The 18,091-nt window shown below is 49.8% G+C and overlaps 7 protein-coding genes across 7 annotated transcripts; 4 read left to right on the top strand and 3 right to left on the bottom strand.

The window, feature by feature from the left end:
• Positions 1-454: 454 nt before the first annotated feature.
• Positions 455-3,085, bottom strand: K441DRAFT_127390 (uncharacterized protein). The gene is made up of 3 exons (XM_067640050.1): positions 2,772-3,085; positions 986-2,720; positions 455-900 (listed from the first exon to the last, which is right to left on the bottom strand). The coding sequence occupies exons 1-3, from the start codon at positions 2,839-2,841 to the stop codon at positions 651-653; spliced, it is 2,055 nt and encodes a 684-aa protein (XP_067503437.1). The 5' UTR covers positions 2,842-3,085; the 3' UTR covers positions 455-650.
• A 3,010-nt stretch (positions 3,086-6,095) lies between these two features.
• Positions 6,096-6,860, bottom strand: K441DRAFT_677801 (uncharacterized protein; the record flags this gene model as incomplete). Its single annotated transcript, XM_067651101.1, has 1 exon — positions 6,096-6,860. The coding sequence occupies one exon, from the start codon at positions 6,858-6,860 to the stop codon at positions 6,096-6,098; it is 765 nt and encodes a 254-aa protein (XP_067503436.1).
• A 1,109-nt stretch (positions 6,861-7,969) lies between these two features.
• On the bottom strand, positions 7,970-9,916 carry K441DRAFT_660726 (mitochondrial folate transporter-like protein/carrier). The gene is made up of 3 exons (XM_067648756.1): positions 9,698-9,916; positions 9,148-9,618; positions 7,970-9,092 (listed from the first exon to the last, which is right to left on the bottom strand). The coding sequence occupies exons 2-3, from the start codon at positions 9,608-9,610 to the stop codon at positions 8,326-8,328; spliced, it is 1,230 nt and encodes a 409-aa protein (XP_067503435.1). The 5' UTR covers positions 9,611-9,618; positions 9,698-9,916; the 3' UTR covers positions 7,970-8,325.
• A 144-nt stretch (positions 9,917-10,060) lies between these two features.
• On the top strand, positions 10,061-11,066 carry K441DRAFT_660725 (14 kDa subunit of cytochrome bd ubiquinol oxidase). The gene is made up of 4 exons (XM_067648755.1): positions 10,061-10,239; positions 10,346-10,454; positions 10,507-10,560; positions 10,607-11,066. The coding sequence occupies exons 1-4, from the start codon at positions 10,124-10,126 to the stop codon at positions 10,709-10,711; spliced, it is 384 nt and encodes a 127-aa protein (XP_067503434.1). The 5' UTR covers positions 10,061-10,123; the 3' UTR covers positions 10,712-11,066.
• A 128-nt stretch (positions 11,067-11,194) lies between these two features.
• Positions 11,195-12,439, top strand: K441DRAFT_127196 (uncharacterized protein). The gene has a single exon (XM_067640049.1). The coding sequence runs from the start codon at positions 11,314-11,316 to the stop codon at positions 12,337-12,339; it is 1,026 nt and encodes a 341-aa protein (XP_067503433.1). The 5' UTR covers positions 11,195-11,313; the 3' UTR covers positions 12,340-12,439.
• A 100-nt stretch (positions 12,440-12,539) lies between these two features.
• Positions 12,540-13,095, top strand: K441DRAFT_660723 (DNA-3-methyladenine glycosylase). Its single transcript, XM_067648754.1, has 3 exons — positions 12,540-12,678; positions 12,815-12,934; positions 12,984-13,095. Exons 1-3 carry the CDS (start codon positions 12,569-12,571, stop codon positions 13,045-13,047), a joined length of 294 nt encoding a protein of 97 aa, XP_067503432.1. The 5' UTR covers positions 12,540-12,568; the 3' UTR covers positions 13,048-13,095.
• Positions 13,096-15,883: 2,788 nt separating this feature from the next.
• K441DRAFT_562830 (uncharacterized protein) lies at positions 15,884-17,273 on the top strand (the record flags this gene model as incomplete). The annotated part of the gene is made up of 3 exons (XM_067643577.1): positions 15,884-15,938; positions 16,085-16,928; positions 16,982-17,273. The coding sequence occupies 3 exons, from the start codon at positions 15,884-15,886 to the stop codon at positions 17,271-17,273; spliced, it is 1,191 nt and encodes a 396-aa protein (XP_067503431.1).
• Positions 17,274-18,091: the final 818 nt, after the last annotated feature.

Raw genomic sequence — 18,091 nt, 5'->3', positions numbered from 1 at the left:
TTTTTTGATATATTATGTAAACATCTTTTCCCATTCTCGCTAATTTATCTCCTACAACCCTACCCCCCTTTCTCCCTGCCCCGTCTATATACAGCAACCAGGCACTCCCCCATCCATCTTCTCCCGCACAACGCTGCACAAACCACTTATGACCCAAACTCAGCACAGGCCACACCAAGAAAGCAGGAGTAACAACGCCCGGATCCAATCCGTCAAAGTCCGTGCCAGTTGGCCTCCCAACAGGAGCGTCAACAGCCATCTTATACACAAAACAGAGCGCGAAAGCAGCAGCAGCACTTAGTAGCGTAGTATTTACATTGCCCCCTCTTTTCTTCCATGACGGCAAGCGGGAAACAAAGAAGACGAAAACAGCTAACCGTCGTTTATAAAGCTGTGTTTCGGTCGGTCGACCGTCGATTCGCAGCAAAAGGAAGAAAAAGGTGCAGTAGTGACCATGTCCAGAGCCGCAGCCAGCAGCAAGCAACAGCAGGCCCAGCCAGCGAGCCTAGGGGGGAAGATATTTGTGCATGCGTGTATGTGTGATGACTGTAGTTAACTTCAACGATCTAGCAACCTACGCGCCGTCCATTTTTAAAATTTATTGTCGTCTCTACAACAAGGGGAAAAGATATTGAGGTCCGGGATCTAGACTACGCCGGCGCAACCAGGTCCAGTTTCGGTCGCAAGCTGGCTAGGATGTCGTCCTTGGTGCCGACGACTTCCTTGGGGATACGCGAGACACGGTAGGCACCGGCGCGGATGCTGTTGAGCTGGACGGTGGACATGCCGGAGCGGTTGGACCGGATAGAGCCGGCGTCTGAGCCAGAGTCGGCGCTGCGGAAGCGTGGCGGTGGCGCGAAATCGAGGGCTGTAAAGGTGCTGGATTTGCGGAGGGCGTGTCTGGGGTAGGAAATTAGCGTTTGATGTTCAGACACGCAGCCGCACATTTATATATAGGGAGTGGGATTTAGAGATAAGAACTTACGGGCTTGGCATAGCATTGAGCCCATCAAAGGCGCTCGCCAGCGGCGTATGGGATGGCACAGCAGGGCTGTACGGCCGCTGGACTCCTAATGGACTATCTGGCCTCCTGCCTGCCTGACGATCCCTAAAGGACACAGGTGGTGCAAAGTCAATTGGGTTGAACACCATAGAATCTTCCTTCAACATGTGCGGCGTCGGTAGTGAAGCTAATGGTGCTGGTGGGGGAAGAGGTTTCTTTAGGCCTGCAGAACGCCCACTCATGGCTGACTGGCCTCGTGGCGGTATGAAGCGGCCTGCCGAACTGCTGGAGGCGCGACCACGGGGTGGGCCCTGGAAGCGGGGAGGAGCGCGAGGCGGAGGTGTCATGGCTCGGCGGGTAACTGGCTCGGCATAAGGTGCTTGTGCTACGACGAAGTTGCCAGTCTCCGAATCGAAGACAGCTCCATCGGAGAGGTACTCCTGGCCATAGTCCTCATAGTAGTCACCGTAACCGTGCTGGCCGACGGGATCAGGCTTCGAGTCATCGAAATACTCCTTATAGAAGGAACGAATGCGGTTTGCTCGTTGCTCAGGATTGTCGGTTAGGTCGTCAGGGGGAAGAGGGCGCACGCTCATGGATAGCCTCCGAGTATCATAGCCCGACTCTTCAACACCTAAGCCTACTGGATGGTAAGGGTTTTCTTCTTGGATAGTCATTGGAGCATCAACAGATCTACGGTTGATATTACCCATTTGAAGACTAGATCCTCGAGGTGGTGAGGGAGGCGTCACTTTAAAGCCATCACCGTAATCGCTCGAGTCACTCACGAAGCTTGCAGTATTCGGGTTTTGCATGACAGCCTCCTGGGATTTAACTCTAGGCGGGGGGCGAGGGTTTGCAGCGAGTGACTTGACGTCGGGGGGCGAAGCTGCCTGTTTCTCTTGAACCGTTGGTAAGGAAGGTTCTGGCATTGACTGAGCTTGAGGTTGTGCGGGATTTTCACCAGCATCGGCGGTCGAACCATCTCGACTGTGGATAAACGAACCAAGATAGTTATTGCTTTTGCGCAAATCGTTGGCGTTTTTATCAAAATAGGAGTCGCGACTGGCATCCAGAGGTGCAGGAGCAAGGCCACCGTTCGACGCAGGAGCGCGGGGAGGTGAACCATCTCGGGGATCTGTGGGAAGTCTATGCGGGCCTTGGTTTCCAGGAGCAAGAGTCGGTTGAGGAAACTGTATCCGAGGTAGCTGGCTGTCTTGAGGAGACGATATGGAATCACCTCGTGGAGGAATCGATCTCGACATCCTCTGAGCATTCTTTAACAGACTCCCATTCATCTTTTCAGTACCTTCGCTCGACCCTGTATACGTTGACGCATTGTCGTGTCGGTATCCACGAAGACTACCTCCTCGAATGCTAACATCGTCCTTGATGAATGTCACGGGGCGATATGGGTCATCCGGGTCATGCATCGACCGGGACATGGAATGGAAGGACTCGCGCGAGCCTTGTAAGCCAGCTGGAAGTATGTAGGGGCTCCCGACGTCCATAGACAAACCCTTCCCGGCTCGAAGAGATTTCTCGGTGTCAGTGATGGTCATTTCCGGAACTCCTTTCCCTTTTTTGCTAGGCCTCCCCGTTGTCCCCATGCCGAAATCGAGAGACTTGTGCTTGTCATTAAGATCTTCCTGTTTGAGCTTTCTGGTATGTCGTCGGTGAAGAAATATTAGGACTATCAAAGCAACGGCGATAGGAACTCTAAGATGGATTAGTAGAGACAGGATATATGCATAGATGCATGACATACACAGCAGCAAGGACGATTGGTAGAGTGTTGGACGAAGTTGGCTTCTCGCAAAGGTTCGCGTCGGAGGCATTACATGAGGTCGCACGTGGTAGCAGTGCTTTAGTTCGCTCTATGATTGTTCGGCTAGGCAGCGCATCAACGACAGGTTCGACCGGGTCTCGAGGTAATAGGTGGTGAGTCTCGGCCTCTGCCTCCCTCCGTGCATGGTGGAAGTGCTTATGAGAGTGGTGTTGATGATTCATGTTTGCGGAAGTCAGAAGTCGCTCATTCGTTCACAGATCGGATGGCGTTCCCAGAATAATGGAAGCTCAGAGCTGGCTGGCCAAGACAAGAAAATTGAAGAATCGCTGAAGCCCAGGCTGTGTGGAGTTGAATAGAACTTAGATATTAACAGCGTAAAATCGTAAGGCGCTCGGTCGTAAGTGTCGAGTTGTATTTGCTGGAACAGAGGCTAAAAGAGTGACGAAAAGGCGAAACGCCAAAGGATACCAAAATCTCTAGCCCGTGAAAAGAATGACTTGGGTAAGTAGAGAGCGAAGCTGGAGATGGTGGGAAGAAATTAGTAAGACTTGCTCACGAGAGTGAGGTGGTGTTGAAAGAGAGGCAGGCTGAGAGGAAGAGGAGGAGAAGAAGCTCGTGATGAAATGGAGCGTGAGCACTTGGGGGTTTGGGAGGCGGTGATTGGCTGGTGGGCAGGGTGTTCGCAGTTGTCGCACCAGCGAGAATAATGGCGGAGAGATAGGGCAGGGGCAGAATAAATTAAGCCACAATCTTTGCGCAATATTCGCTATATGAGGCACAGCCTGCATTCCCTGCCGTTCTACCATTTAATTACCGTGTAGCTCTCGACTGCTGACGACTGCTGACAACTACTCGAAGCATCTCAGATGACTCCAGGAGAGATTGACAGAAACCGACAGGAATTGACTCGTTAGGCAAGAGCTATGCGCACAGCTGGTGGCAGCGGGCTCTCGGCTCGGTGGAGGGAGAGCTCGTGTTTGGCTGCGTGTTGGAGCACGATCGACGGATTGCATGCGCCGAGATTAGCTTGTGGCGCCGCTAGCACACCCACTTCAGGTCAAGCTCCAGGAACGAGATTTCAGGAGACAAATCAGCTGCCATCAATTGCGACTGGCCAGCGCGGACCCTGGCATGCCGCCAAAACGTGAGAGAAAACATGAGAGTGGGCCAACACGCCCGTAGTACGCCTTAGGTTAACATAATTCCCGACCTCACCACCTTCCAGAAATGAGAACCGCGAGACACTTTCAATTTGGCCTGCAGGCCCTCGTCTCTCCTGCTTCTCTCCAAAAATACCTGCGAGAAGAAGCTCGAAGCCCATCCACCGGCAGCCCACATTGCTCTCGAGGAAGATCCCTCGACTGACTCACTTCTTCCCTAAGCTTCTTCTGCCACAAATGAAGTGCACGCTCCCTCGACCAGGAGTCTACCAATAATTTCCCAACAGCCTATTCTAACGCTCCAACCCGCCTAGTCCCCCGGCACAATTCCAGAAGCAGCTTTCTCCGCGTGCACAAAACGCTCAATTCAATAATGCAGCAATATCCCCAAGTAATGCTACCTGACATCATCCAGCAGCCTCCTTTTTGCCCGGCTGCTATTCTTGCCTGACTTTTTGTGTTCGCTGACAGGCTTCGACGTTGTTGCACACCCATCCGGAATCCTTCGTCCTGGCCGGAGAGGATCTGGAGTGGCCTGGTGGGGCTTACTAGAGATTGGACCGGGTCCCCTACGGTAAGAAACACCTTCGGAAATTTCTTGCTCAAGACTCTTCGCTTACTTGGCTCAAAACCGTACGCGACGGACTGCTCATAGACCTTGTGTGATTCCAGTATATATGTAGACAGAGCTTAGGTAGATGTGCTGGCTATGCACCCAGAGGAGTGCGTAGACTGACGTTGATACAACAAACTAAGTGTCTGCACAAAGCTTACCAAATAATCGTCTAGCAGTATGCTTCGCCACCACTTCTTTTCTTCCCGGCGAAGCCGCTAACCATAATAAAGAACATAATTTAAACATAGAACTCATAAGATCCTCCTCGTTTACACGTCACACTTCGTAAAACTTATAATTGAGTTTTTATGCTCGGTTACCATTAAAACAGCCCTAGCTGACTCCATGAAGTATCATAGTTCCCGTATTGCGTGGTTCGTAGGACTGCTGCAAAATATCCAATTCTATGCTCCAACAGCTTGCAGAAATAGTCAAATCGCTCAGTCATTAGATCGCTAGGCCAAAATTTGCCTACTCATAAAACATATATTTCATGCCTCCTGTATGTTAGCCCCTTAACTGCCTCGCTCATCTTTCGAGGTGGTTGAGGATTGGCCTGGACTCTCCGTGTCCTCCGGCACACCGAGGACGAAGCCGAATGCGTTAATAGCGCCCGTCTTTACCATGGAGCAAGTCAGCCTTCTCCAGGTTCCAGTTATATGAACAATTCCGCATGCTATTCTCACCTTACTCCTCATTCTACCCAATGTCGATGCCCTTCTAATCAGTGCATTTCGTGGCGTACCGACCTTCTCCACTGTGGTTCGATGGAGCGTTGGAGTCTCCGTATTATATGGCATCAGGTCACTCGACCTCGGGAATGGTGGAGACTGAGGTTCTCCATCCTCATCATCTTCGGTCTGATAGTTACCCCAGTATTCAGCTTCTGGTCCACTTGATTGCAAATGTTGCAGACAGCTTCACTTACCGTGATGCCGTAGTGCGCCTTTAGCTGCTTGATCTTTGACACCAATGCATTATTTGCCTCTTTTGTCATTTCAGCTCTACGGGTTCCACCCAGATTCATCCACTGCAATCTCCGCGAAGTTTTCTAGAAATCTCCATGGAAATCTCCATGGATCTGAATCATTTTGCTTCTATACTCCTTATACCAAGAAGATTCCCTGTATCGAGCGTTTCCCATCAAAATCCTGGGTGCATTTCGTATATGAAGTTTGTCAAATGTCTTGTTGACCCTGGATTCGGGCTACAAATCCTCAGTGACCGCAGAACCCTCTACAGGCCACTCAAAAACGTCCCAATATCTTCTGGCCTCTGGGGAGCGTTTGGATCAGACATCATGAAAAGGCGGTTAGGCATGTTCTCAATGTATTCATACGTGTTGTCAATATTGCGCAATAGATATTCTATGCCTTCCTGCTGCTGTTGAGCAGCTGTCATGGATGCATCTTGCAACTTATATGGCGAGACTAGCCTATGGACAGCAGATCCTTTAGTGACTGGGGCTAGGCCCGGTCGTCTTGGATAGGGTGATTGATCAAGGGGGGATGAACCAAATGAGAGAGCCTAGTTTGGGTTGGACGGGCTTGATAGTGGCGAATTCTCCGGGCGGTGATGGCGTCGAAGAGTTTGAAGAGGGCCATACGGCAGGACAATGGGGCGTTGTCCAGAACTACTCGGCTGGAAAATATCCAAGCCCCTTGGTTCTGGGTGCGATGAAAAAAGTGTATGCCCTAACAACACTTCAGGCTGTGCCGTTAGCAGGGTGGGTATTCCTCGTGGCCTAGGCCGAAACACTAGAGTATCTAATGGTTCTAACTCGGATCCCATTGCAAAGCTCACCGGTGCTGGTGATCGATTTGGCTGTGGCATTTTACTAAGCAAAGGTTGAAGCGGTTCCTCGTGAAGGGGTGTGCCCGCCGTAGGAGAGGGTTCTTGCGATTTTCTATCTTGGGATAGGAATACATGTGGTTGTTGCGGAGGGAATCCAGGCCGCAGACCTGGCATGAAAGCTCCCCTTCCTACTTCCTGTGACATAGGCCTAATTGAAGCTATTATCACACTGCCTCGCGTGCTTAATGGACGGGGCATGTAGGAACGGTTGTCCATGACCGGAATCACAGAGGTGGACGTGGGAAACATGGATGTGCTTCCTTCGATTTTATTTTCTTGAATATCTTGCCGACTGTCCTGCTCACTGCTCGCTTCGCCTTCTGTATAGCGGCGCACAGTGATCGTTTCAATTGATTCGCTGGGGTGGCTTTCTTCGTTTGCTCTCTTATTGTTAGAATGAGTTTCGCTGCTAATGTCACCATTATTATGGCGGGTCATCCTCTCTAAGTCCTTTAGTTCACGATCTTGACGTTCGTACTCGTTGATAATATATATCAAGTGCTCGTATGTATTGCTTAATAGGTCATCGATCTCTTTATAAATTTATTGAATGTCATCAGATTCAGGAGCGGTCATAGTGTGCAGAGGCTCTCAGGAATTTCAAAATATCAGCCGGCTCTTCTGATGCAGGCTGCGAATGCTTATATCCGTTGGTTGCCATTATCGCATACACAAGTAAACGTCTTGAGCATTGCCGTAGAGGAACTGCTAACCTCGCACTGTGAGAGCAGGTCGTAGTAGAGCATTAATGTATAGAAGTAGATTTAGGAGATGTTAGGTAAGGATTACCACGTATGACTCCTCGATGCGTCAAACACATCTGGCCTAACGCTCCAGATGAGCGCTGAATAAGTGTCAGGCGATCTAACATCGAGCAGCTAAGTTGTCGGTACGGTGACAACTTGAAGTAAGTGAAAAGTCACTCGGATACTGTCGGAACTTCGGGCGCATGGAGGCGACTCTATGCGAAGTGTGATCGAGAACTAAAGTTGGATGGTTGAGTGTTGTGATGTGACTCAATGGGGCAGCGTCGAAGTGCGCAGGTGAGGGTTAGGTTGAAACCACGCTCGTGGCATGGAAAAACCTCCTCGTGCGAACGTGTTAAAGTAACATTCACACCCAGACCAAAATTGCCTAGGGAAAGCGGTAATCCTATTTCGCAGCACCTACCGATCCTGAAACCAGAGAACTCAAGGAGATTGATAGAGTTTGACAAGGCCCCTAGAAAGAAGAAGAGGCTCATTTTCGCCTCTCAGGCCACAAGGAGCAGAGACCTACCCCTACATAGCATTGGGCGGCTTCATGAAAGAATTGACATGCTCGAAGCAATAAAACTGATACTGGGTATATGACATCCCTTTGAGAGGCACGAATCAAGGAAGCTGAGCCCTCTCTTATAGAAAACGGAAGACCTAGAACGAAGTTAGGAGAGGGCAGGAGGAAGTTATCACATAATAAAAGAACAGTTCCTATCAGCGGTTGCACACGTAAATGCAGTATTTTAGAATTACTTAATTTGAACTTACTTTACAAACGATAGCTTTGCCTCATCTGTGTTTGCAAAGGTCCCAGACCCGCCGATAAGATGCAGTGACATTCATCCCATTATTTCCAAATAAATGCAAATAAATGTCTGAGACCTGTTAGGTCAGTCAGTTGTACCAAGACTAAATATACGGTCGAGTGAAAGACGTAACCATGCCTAATAAATCATTCCGTACACCACAGAGCCTCCCACCACACCTAGACTTCCTCGCCAAGCTAATGCTGGAACTGTCTACAAACAACAAAAGAAACAATGCTCACTCCTGAGGATATAACGCTATCGATGCGTATTCCAAAAGATAATCCATCTGGCAAACCTGTATCGACTTCTAACCAAGGTTTCCTTAATTCCGATCTCTCAAGGATCAAAGCCGGCGCGCTCAAGTGCTAGAACTTCCTCGCCTTCCATCTTTAAACGGAAACACGCCTGCTTCAGAGTCTCATAGGTCAGCATGGTAGTCATGGCCGCTGGGACCGCTCGGACCATATTTGTTCCCATGCCATTATAAAACGCTCTCCAGCCTTCCTCGTGCAAAATTGTTCTACAAGTTCGGGCAATACCACGATATCGAGGCAAGTTTATCATGCCATCGGAAGAAGCCGTACCTGGTGGGCGAGTTTGATGTCTGTATCCTCCATGACCGCCGCGGAACGAAATTCCCTCGGGAGAGTGCGATGGTAGTGAGCGCTGTTGAGTTTGTAGCCTTGTTCGTAAAACCTCATGAGGGTACGTAGCAGAAGTCGCGCAGATTTTGCTGAGAAACGTAGCTCCAAGTATTCCGAACCAGTGCACATCTTCGTCCTGTTTAGACGACTGTCCCATTTCTAAGCCAGTAAACTTCATCTTGAAAAATTCATAGAGTGGGAATTGAATAGCAACGTGGGTCAAGCCAAGCAAAGCGGGAGATAGCCCTGAATAAAACGCTCTGAGCCCCTCATTTCGGTACATCTTGCGAAAGGCATCGAGAGTAGACCTGTAGTGCCATGGTGGACGGTATTCTTCTGAAGCCCGAGAGCTTACTTGTGTCATAAGTCTGGTCTTGATTACCCATATGGGATTTGTTGCAAGAGTTGAGCATGCGCCTGCAGTTATGGACGCTGATATTCGAGACAGCCATTTATTTTCTTTCGAATATAGGTTAGCACTGGGGAGAGCTCTCGCTTATCATATATCGCTAACCTATTCGATTATAGAAATAATCTTTGGAGGCATCGTATACGCTCATATAGACGGCCCAAGTCGGAAGGTATCCGAGTAGCATCGGACCGAGACCTCTGTACATGCCTCGCACACCATCCTCACGCCAGATGACCCGAGCTGTACCGACCAGTCCGTTGTATACTGCCCGTGACGGTCTAGCATGGTTTCGTGGCCGAAATGAGCCTTGAGATTGTAATCGGGTTTTGATGACGTCGAGTGGGCAAGTAACAATTCCTGAGGCGACGCCGGCGGACGCACCGCAGAATCCATTGATAGTGGAGCTGGAGAGGCCGGCGCAGAAGATAGCTAGGCTAGAGAAGGGTGAGCTAAAGCTCGATTTATATTTTGAAGTGTCGTGGGACGACACTCTCGCCGTCGTCGGCGCATACCGTTGTGAAGGCGGTCTCGGGGACGGCGGCGACTGCGGTGCTTCAGTGGACATGGTGAAAGCTGCACGCTCAGAACTGGTAAGCCTTTATTTACGATAACATGAAATAGTCCCGACAGCACTGGAATTAGGGAACCGCACTTTCCGTCGTCCCCTTCAAGGTGCCTCAGTGTGCGGAAAGCCCCGCAGCACTTCAGTGACACAATGGCTAGCGATTGAGAGGATCCATTGACAGGTAGATTTGAGCGAAAAGCCGTAATGCTGATCTTGGGTGGTTCAAAAATCGAAGAAAAAATGAGCAAGGGGCTAGGCCTTTGGTAGTGGTGCTGGCGTAACCTTGCGATGGAGGTTGGACGACGAGGTGGTTCTACGAGGAATACTGGAAAGACAATGGAGTGGGGGCTTGATCGGTCGCCATGCCTGCAAAACCGTCGCGCGAGCTTGGCGCCTTGATCCAATTGCTCGCTTGCTGAAAGACCTCACCACTTCCACTGCTACGAGACTCCCGCCGGCACACGCCTCATCTCCCCCATCCTCTCGTCCCCGTATTTACCGCCTGTCACAATCATGTCGCAACCGTCCGTTGCCAAGTTTGTGATGAAGAGGTCGTGGCTCAACAGTTGGATGAAGCCATTGGCAAACTGGTACGCCAATGTGGCGGGCTACAGGCAGCTCGGACTGAGGTACGCATTTTTATCTGTGGCCAATGGCTACTCTGGGTTATTTTTGGGTAGATTGGACGATTTTTGGGCACTCGGCAATGACATTCTGACATCTCGCTGTCTGCAGGGCCGATGACTTGATTCCCGAAGAAAGTGAGACTGTCCTTCTTGCTCTCAAGCGCCTACCACCAAAGGAGGCTTATGACCGTGTGTTCCGCATGCGACGCGCATTCCAGGTTTGCAGACTTACCAATTGAGCCTTGTTGGACATTTTCTAAGGGACGGTAGTGCTCGTTAGCTCACCAGCTCCTACCCAAGGAGGAGCAGACCAAGCCCGAAGAAGTGAGAAAAGCTGGCCAGAAAAGAATCAATTGCTGACTACCGCTAGGATATACCATACTTAACGCCCATCATCGAGGAGATTGAGGCTGAAATGAAGGAGCGCGACGATCTGGAAGCCATGGTTGTGAAGAAAAGGGCTGCACGGTCATAAGGAATGATTCAAGAAGCACGTATAGCGGATCGATACCGATTTTTATACAACACGAGTGGTGGGCTTGTGTATTAGAGTGTATACTATCCTCCGGAACGCAGTCGATTTAACCAAAAATTCGTTTCATGCTTCATGTTGTTGATGGGATGGCTGATTCTATAAACCAAATCTGCATTTCACTTCTAGCTATGGTAGAGTTGCATATATTATACGGCTATCAATTGGACTGTTGAATGGTAGGGTTAAACAGTCGAGAAATCTAGTTGCATAGACATCGGGGTCAACCTTTACAGTACCACGTTTTATGTTGGTACTGTAGGTGATGCTGGCCAATCTAATACGATTTACATATCCCATATGCATGCATCGGCCATGCTGTATGAAATTTTGGAGTAATGCTTGGCCGTCTAGGTATACTCGCACCCTGCGGCCCTACTCATTCGCTCTCCCACATCTGCCAACCACCTCCATGCCACGAACATCCTCTGAGTTATCTACCTGCTTCTATTGGAAATGGCAATCTTTCTTAAACCACAACTTAATTGGCACAAATACGAGAAAACGTGAGCCCGATTTATAAGCAAAACCTTGGCTGCGGAGTCATGTGCCTCGGCGTCATCGCGTCAGCAACCCCATCTCCTTCCAACGCGTTCAGGTGTCGCATGAATGCCTGTACACACACATCAAAGCATGCTCTAGTATTACTCATACCTAAACTGTGCTTTGTTTCTCTGTCGATCCCCGCACATATTCTGAACAGTAGCCGGTCTTTTCCTTCACTGAGAAAGTGCAAATCCGAACGATACACTATGTCTCTTCGCCGGTCAACCCGTCTTTCATCAGCCAGTTCGGCCATTACTCCAGATGTTGAACATGTCAATGGAGTTGCCAATGGAGTTTCTCGAAAGAAAACCGCTCAGGCGCCGAAGAACCAGTCGGCAGCATCCAAAAAACGCAAGGCTGCAGTCGTTACGGATCTAGCCACGGATTCAGCTCCACGAATGGAGACCAAATCCTCGAAACCATCAAACGAAGCAAAGGGACAGGATGGGCCTGAATTCGCCATCCCTCAAACCCCAACAACTAAACGTCGCAAGGCTCAGACAGCCAAACCCGTATCCAATCCCCCCCCTCTAACGCCCACCCCTTCAAGCGTCCGTCCTCTTGCCTCATCATCTCCCATTCCACTCCCAAACAACATGCAGCCCGAAGCCCGGCCGGCGGAACCACACGCAACTAACGCGCCGCTATCGACACCGGGCGGATCAAGGGTTGTAGCGTATCCTTCATCGCCAGCTACACCAACTACGAGGAAGCGGAAGGTGACCATACCCGCCAATCGTCCACCAGGTCTGCCACCACCTACATCGACGACAGATATGCTGCTCGCAGATGCCTGCGCACATCTATTGAAAGTCGATCCGAAGCTGAAAGTGCTGATCGATAAGCACCACTGTGACATATTCTCGCCCCAGGGGCTGATGGAAGGCGTTGACCCGTTTATTTCGCTGTCGAGTACGATCATTGGACAGCAGGTAGGCCTTTACTTTATATCAATCGTATATAGACTTTACACATATATATACATTTCATATTCTTCCCTAGAGTCAAAGCTTAACATTAAATGAATAGGTCTCCGGCGCCGCAGCCGCCTCTATAAAGGCAAAATTCATTGCGCTCTTTCCCTGCGCCCCTGCGTTTCCATCGCCTTCCGACGTTGCAGCTTGCTCTCTCGAGCACCTCCGCACAGCCGGTCTCTCGCAGCGCAAAGCCGAGTACATCCATGGGCTGGCCGAGAAATTTGCGTCCGGCGAGCTGAGCGCGCGTATGCTGGTTAGTGCGAGCGATGACGAGGTTATGGAGAAGTTGGTGGCGGTGAGGGGGCTCGGGAGGTGGAGTGTGGAGATGTTTACCTGTTTTGCGTTGAAGAGGATGAATGTTTTTAGTACGGGGGATTTGGGTGTTCAGTAAGTTTGTCAGTTTCATTATTGTAGCTTTACGAAGCAAAGCCGAGAGCGGCACATGTAATTGAGCTCTGGATAGCGAATGGGTTGCTGCGATGGCATGGTTGGCTTTGGCGTGCTGACAATATCTGGTTTCCAGGAGAGGCATGGCTCTTTACGCTGGTAAGAATGTCGCGAAGCTAAAGGGAAAGGGTGGGAAGTGGAAGTATATGACCGAGCAGGAGATGTTGGATGTTGCGGAACAATTCTCACCATATAGGTAAGGATTTGCCTTTCCTAGCAAAGGCAAGATCGCTAATGTTCATCAGGAGCTTGTTCATGTGGTATATGTGGAGAGTAGAAGACGTAGATATTAGTTTCCTGCAGAATTGATGGTATAGATGGGCTTTTAACGGTTTAGAGATGAAAGGATGAAAGGGTAATGAACGGGAGAATGATGTGATGTTCTCGTTTTATTCACTCATTACTATGGTGGCATGGAGTAAAAAGGACGCATTAGAGCGGACTCTTTAACATATCGTATGGAAACGCTATGAAAGTATCCTGATCCTCTTTCAGAACATTTCCTCTAAGGTTGCAAGAGTGACTTCGGTAACTGGATAGCGGGTTCACTGGCATTCTTCACCAAGGGCTGGTCAGCATCCAAAATGGTAATTATTTAATGAAATTCATCAGTTTTCACGATTTACGTAATGCAAGCGATTGCATTTTCCCGAGGTAGCACATCTCGTGATAAAACGATTAATGGATTCGTGGGTCACGGTGATCTTGCGCTGATGGGAAGAAATAGATCTCTACTTCGAATCTGAGAGAGTGAAATATGTGCATTCCTGTTCACAAGTACTGCAGTACCTTGTAGATGGAAATAATTGGCGAGTTGTGAGATGTTTGATCATGGTAGAGGATCTTGGAGCTATTCCTGGTCCAGTAGTACATGAATCTGTCTATATTTGAAACCATGGCTCGAATCTAAAATGTTGCATGCCATCCGCAGGTACAGAAAGTGTATCTGTCTTAAGGCTCTTCCCGCTGTTTCTAAGCTGGAGTTCTTTACTCTCGAATTCGACATATCTTCGTAGAAGACTATTGATCAAGACTCTGGGCTTGAGGTAGTAGAGATAATTTCACTCCTGCTAGTTGAACTTGTGCGTCCGTTGGAGGTTGTCAAAAACAACCTTCCGACGACCAGGGAGTATCCTTTCCCCCTGCAGGTTGCACCTCAGTTACGAAGCGCAAGTTACTCGCGCTTTCCGTCGTACAGAATCGTGTAACGGTCTGCTGTGGTACGGTTGGCCCGTCGCGAAAATCTGGAGACTAGTCAAGCCTTGGAGCCTGTTATTGCGGGGATGTTGTTACTCTGCCTTTGTTATCTATGAAATACATCTCAGGCACTGGGTGTACAACAATAATAAGTCATGAGGCACAAGAGCCGATGAATTCCAAGAACTTTGCAGGTCTCATCGGAAAACAAGAAGTTGGCGTGTTGAAACTTGGAAGCGGAGGGGTTTGCAAATTTGGCATGTTTCGTCGCAAGCCGATCTGAGGCGACAATTTCATTAAGATGAACTAGATTATTAGTGGGCACGGTGGGCACGGTGGGCTACCCTGGCTAGATGTTATTTCGTGTTGCTCGATGGCAAAAGAACGGTGGTATCCCGGAATAATGATAGGGACATGGTCACATTTTAAGAAAAGGAAGGTGAAGGAGGTGTATTGAAATAGCATCTGGGGAATTGATAAACGGGTCTTGTCCGGGCTTTCCAGATGCATCCAGGAGGCTGTATGCACGTAACCTTCTCTGGACGATCGACAAGGGCGGTTCGGTGGAGGCCATGGGACTTGGCAACGATGACCGAACCGGCCGATGCGCCTCGACTAAGTGGAGTGCATGATTGGAAGATTGGAAAATTCAAGCCGCGGAGGGGGCGACATCAACAGTCAACGGGTATGCAGCTTGCGACGACCGGCCTAGGTAGATGGAGTTGTGAGGGTTGCGGTTCCCCGACCCCGATGCAGACGAATACGCACACGTACACGCAGACAGGGACACAGGACAGCTACACTTGCTTCGCTTTGCTGTACTTGTGATGTCAACATGACATGACGGATATCTGTCAGCGCAATTGAGTTTTGGCGGGCAGCGTCGGTTCGGTCAGGTCAAACGGTGATTGATGGAAGCGAAGGAATTCCAGGCGATAACAGAAGAAATAACGATGACCTCTCGAAGGACACAAGATGCCCAAAGCGTTGACAGGCGGCGGGAATTGTGGCTTGCTCAGAACGCCAAACTAACGCCATCCGAGAGATTGAAAGGCCAGGGGCATGCGCACTCTCATCATTTCAACCGAAACATGGCGGTCCGTTCATCTCCAACTTTTTTGTTCAGTTGGCATATTTCTCGTGGCGTTGGCCGATGATTCGCAAGCATAAGAGTAATAACCAGCGTATTGATGATGAAGCGTCAGACAATTTGTTCGGAAAGGTCTCAAGCTGCAAACGTGAAAGGTCTCAGCACCCGTCACAGAATGATGACAGCCAAGCAGGCCCGCAAACATCTGGTGGGAGACTTGGGAGACTGAGCTGGGCATTGTGAGAGGCTGTCGATTGTGAAAGCCACCGTGCCCACGCTCACGGCTCTTTCCTGCCCTTTTTCCTGCCCATTATTCCTGCCATGGCCAGTAGTCCAGCAGCCCTGGCGTGCCTATCGCCGTGTCTATGCACTCGCCACATCCGACGAAATCAATGACCCTCCCCTCCCCCAAGCCGGGGGCTCGAGCTCGAGCTCGACGTGTACAAAGCATTGACCAATCACGGGCGGGAGTCGTGGGCTCTGCCCCTGTCGATTTCGTTGGTTGCAGGGGTGTGTCAAGCAGCGAAGACCTCCTCCTTTTCTCGCTCGCCGCGCCCTGCCTCTTTCCGCACTCTTTCTTTTCCAATCATCCACCTGCTTCGTTTCTTCGTAGCCACGCCTTCCAAGACAGACGGCGCTCTTCGGCTCGAAGGCTCTTATTTCTTCTCTCGTTTTCTCCCTTTCTCGACATTCGCTCCACAACTGCATCCACCTTATCTCGTACTTCGGGATTCAGCAGTCTTAATTCACTCAAGGTTCGTCTCAAATCACTCGCCAATCCTCAATTGGCACGCGACTCCCTTTATAACCCACTGATACCCCCAACCTGCAGTGAAAGACTCAAGTCTGTCTGCAACTATGTCCATTCTGCGATTTGTCCTGCCCGCTCTCGCGGCTGCTGGAACAGCTTTTGGTATGTCCTCCCTTGCTCTCCCTCTCTGCAGCTCTTGCCAATGACACTCGACGCCACTCGAGGACCTGCGTATGAACGTCGATTGTCATTATCAGGACAAAGATTTATCATAGAACCACCATACTGACTCGTTCTCTCTGTAGCAGCATCATGCAGTATCTCCGGCACAACAACCATCCAGAATTCCGGCGACGCAACGGCTCTTGCGTCTTGCAAGACCTTCGCAGGTAGCATTGCCATAGCTACCGGAACGACCGACATCATCAACATCGGCAATGTGCAAACCATCACCGGCGATCTTGTTGTTAGCAATGCGTCGTCGATCACCAGCATCGGCGGTGATAGCTTGGAAACAATCAAGGGTACCTTCCAGTTGGATGAAGTTCAAGTCCTCAGCACATTGAGCTTTCCCCAGCTCACTACCGTGGGCACGATCCTATGGAATGCGCTACCCAATCTCCAACAGTTGACTTTCACTACTGGCGTGCAAATGGTTTCAACCGTTAACATCCAAAACACTGAGCTCAACTCTCTCAATGGTATCAACGTGAAAACTGTGGACACACTCTATATTGCCAACAACAGATACTTGGGCGACATCACTATGCAACTTGCGAACGTTAACACGTCACTGATCCTAGAAGCTAACAACCCGGCTATGAACGTCTCATTCCCTAACCTCATCTCGGCTTTTAACATGACCTTCCGCAACTGCTCTTCGGTTGACACACCATCATTGGCTAGTCTCAACGGCTCCATGGGCTTCTTCGGAAACGATATTCTGTCGTACTCTGCCCCCAACCTTACTGAAGTCGGCGGTTCTCTCTCCTTTGTCTCTAACACCCAATTGACCAACATATCTCTTCCCCAATTGACACGATTGGGTGGTGGTTTCCAGATTTCCAACAACACTGAGTTGAAGACAATCGATGGTTTCCCCAAGCTGAAGACTATTGTTGGTGCTCTGGATTTCAACGGTAACTTCACTGAGTAAGTTGATTCATTGCACAGCCGCTTTGAACATTCCACTAATCTCCTTTCAGTGTCGAACTACCCAGCCTTGGCGACGTCCGTGGTGCTTTCAACATTCAGTCCTCTGGTGATATCTCCAAGGCATGCTCGAACTTCCAGTCCCTTAAGTCTAGCTCTGTTATCAAGGGAAGCTACCAGTGTGCTGGTCTTCAGTCCAAGCCAGGTGGTGCCGGTACCACCCCAACGGGCACTGCTAGCGGTGCTGGAGCATCCAAGACTGGTGCTGCCGGTCGTCTGGACGTCTCTTCTGGAGCTGTGATGGGAATGTCCGGCGTTCTTGCCGCTATGTTTGGGTTGCTGTAAAGGATTCACGACGCTGGCGTTCCAAAAAATAATTGCATAGACTAATTCGAGACTTTTGTTTTCCTATTACCAGCATTCTGCATTCGACTTTTAAGCGTCCTGGTCAGTCACCGATGCATACTGTGCTTTTGGACTTGGATGTTTTGAGGATATTGTAGCCCGAGCATGGATAAGTTGTATGTATCGTAGGGCTACAAGGGCGGAATCTTGAAAGTCTCTTAATATGTGGCTTAGCATAGCCTTCATGTGAAAAGTCCGGCCCGCTGTTGGTGTTTGGAAGCGGGTGGTCCTTTTATGGATGGTAATCACGGCTTTGTGCTGTTTCTCTCCTTAAACTTCGTGTTTATACATAGGTGTATGCGCTCTCTTGTGTACGTTATCGTGAAATGCATTTCTTTTGGTAATTAAGTCTTGTCTCGTGGTTGTTGGGTGACTAGGGGTCGATCGACTTATGGACTAGCGCTTGTTTCGCCTTTGCTCGGTCCCTACTTCTTTCCACAGGCGGGTGGCCGTCTCTAATGTACATCATCCGGGGGTATAGTGCTTGTATCACAAGAATCTTCTCGCGCAACTTAAATTAGGCCTGGATATGCTGGGGCCGGTCACTTTTCCGCTCGGCTCTGCATCTCAACATTGCCGCCAGGCCACCACCACTCTACCCTACATCAAACCAAAAGCCTTGGGCTTGCTGGATAGCCGCCCGTTCCTTCGTAACGAGAGCGGCGTGCAGGAATCTGGCGCTCTCGACCGAGGATCGCAGATCCGTCTTTTCATTTGCTTCGATCGTCACACGTCACTGGAACGCTGGCACTCAACAC

Source organism: Cenococcum geophilum (genome assembly GCF_001692895.1).
Source record: "Cenococcum geophilum 1.58 unplaced genomic scaffold K441scaffold_24, whole genome shotgun sequence".
Lineage (NCBI taxonomy): Eukaryota > Fungi > Ascomycota > Dothideomycetes > Gloniales > Gloniaceae > Cenococcum > Cenococcum geophilum.
This window is presented reverse-complemented; position numbering and strand designations above follow the sequence as displayed.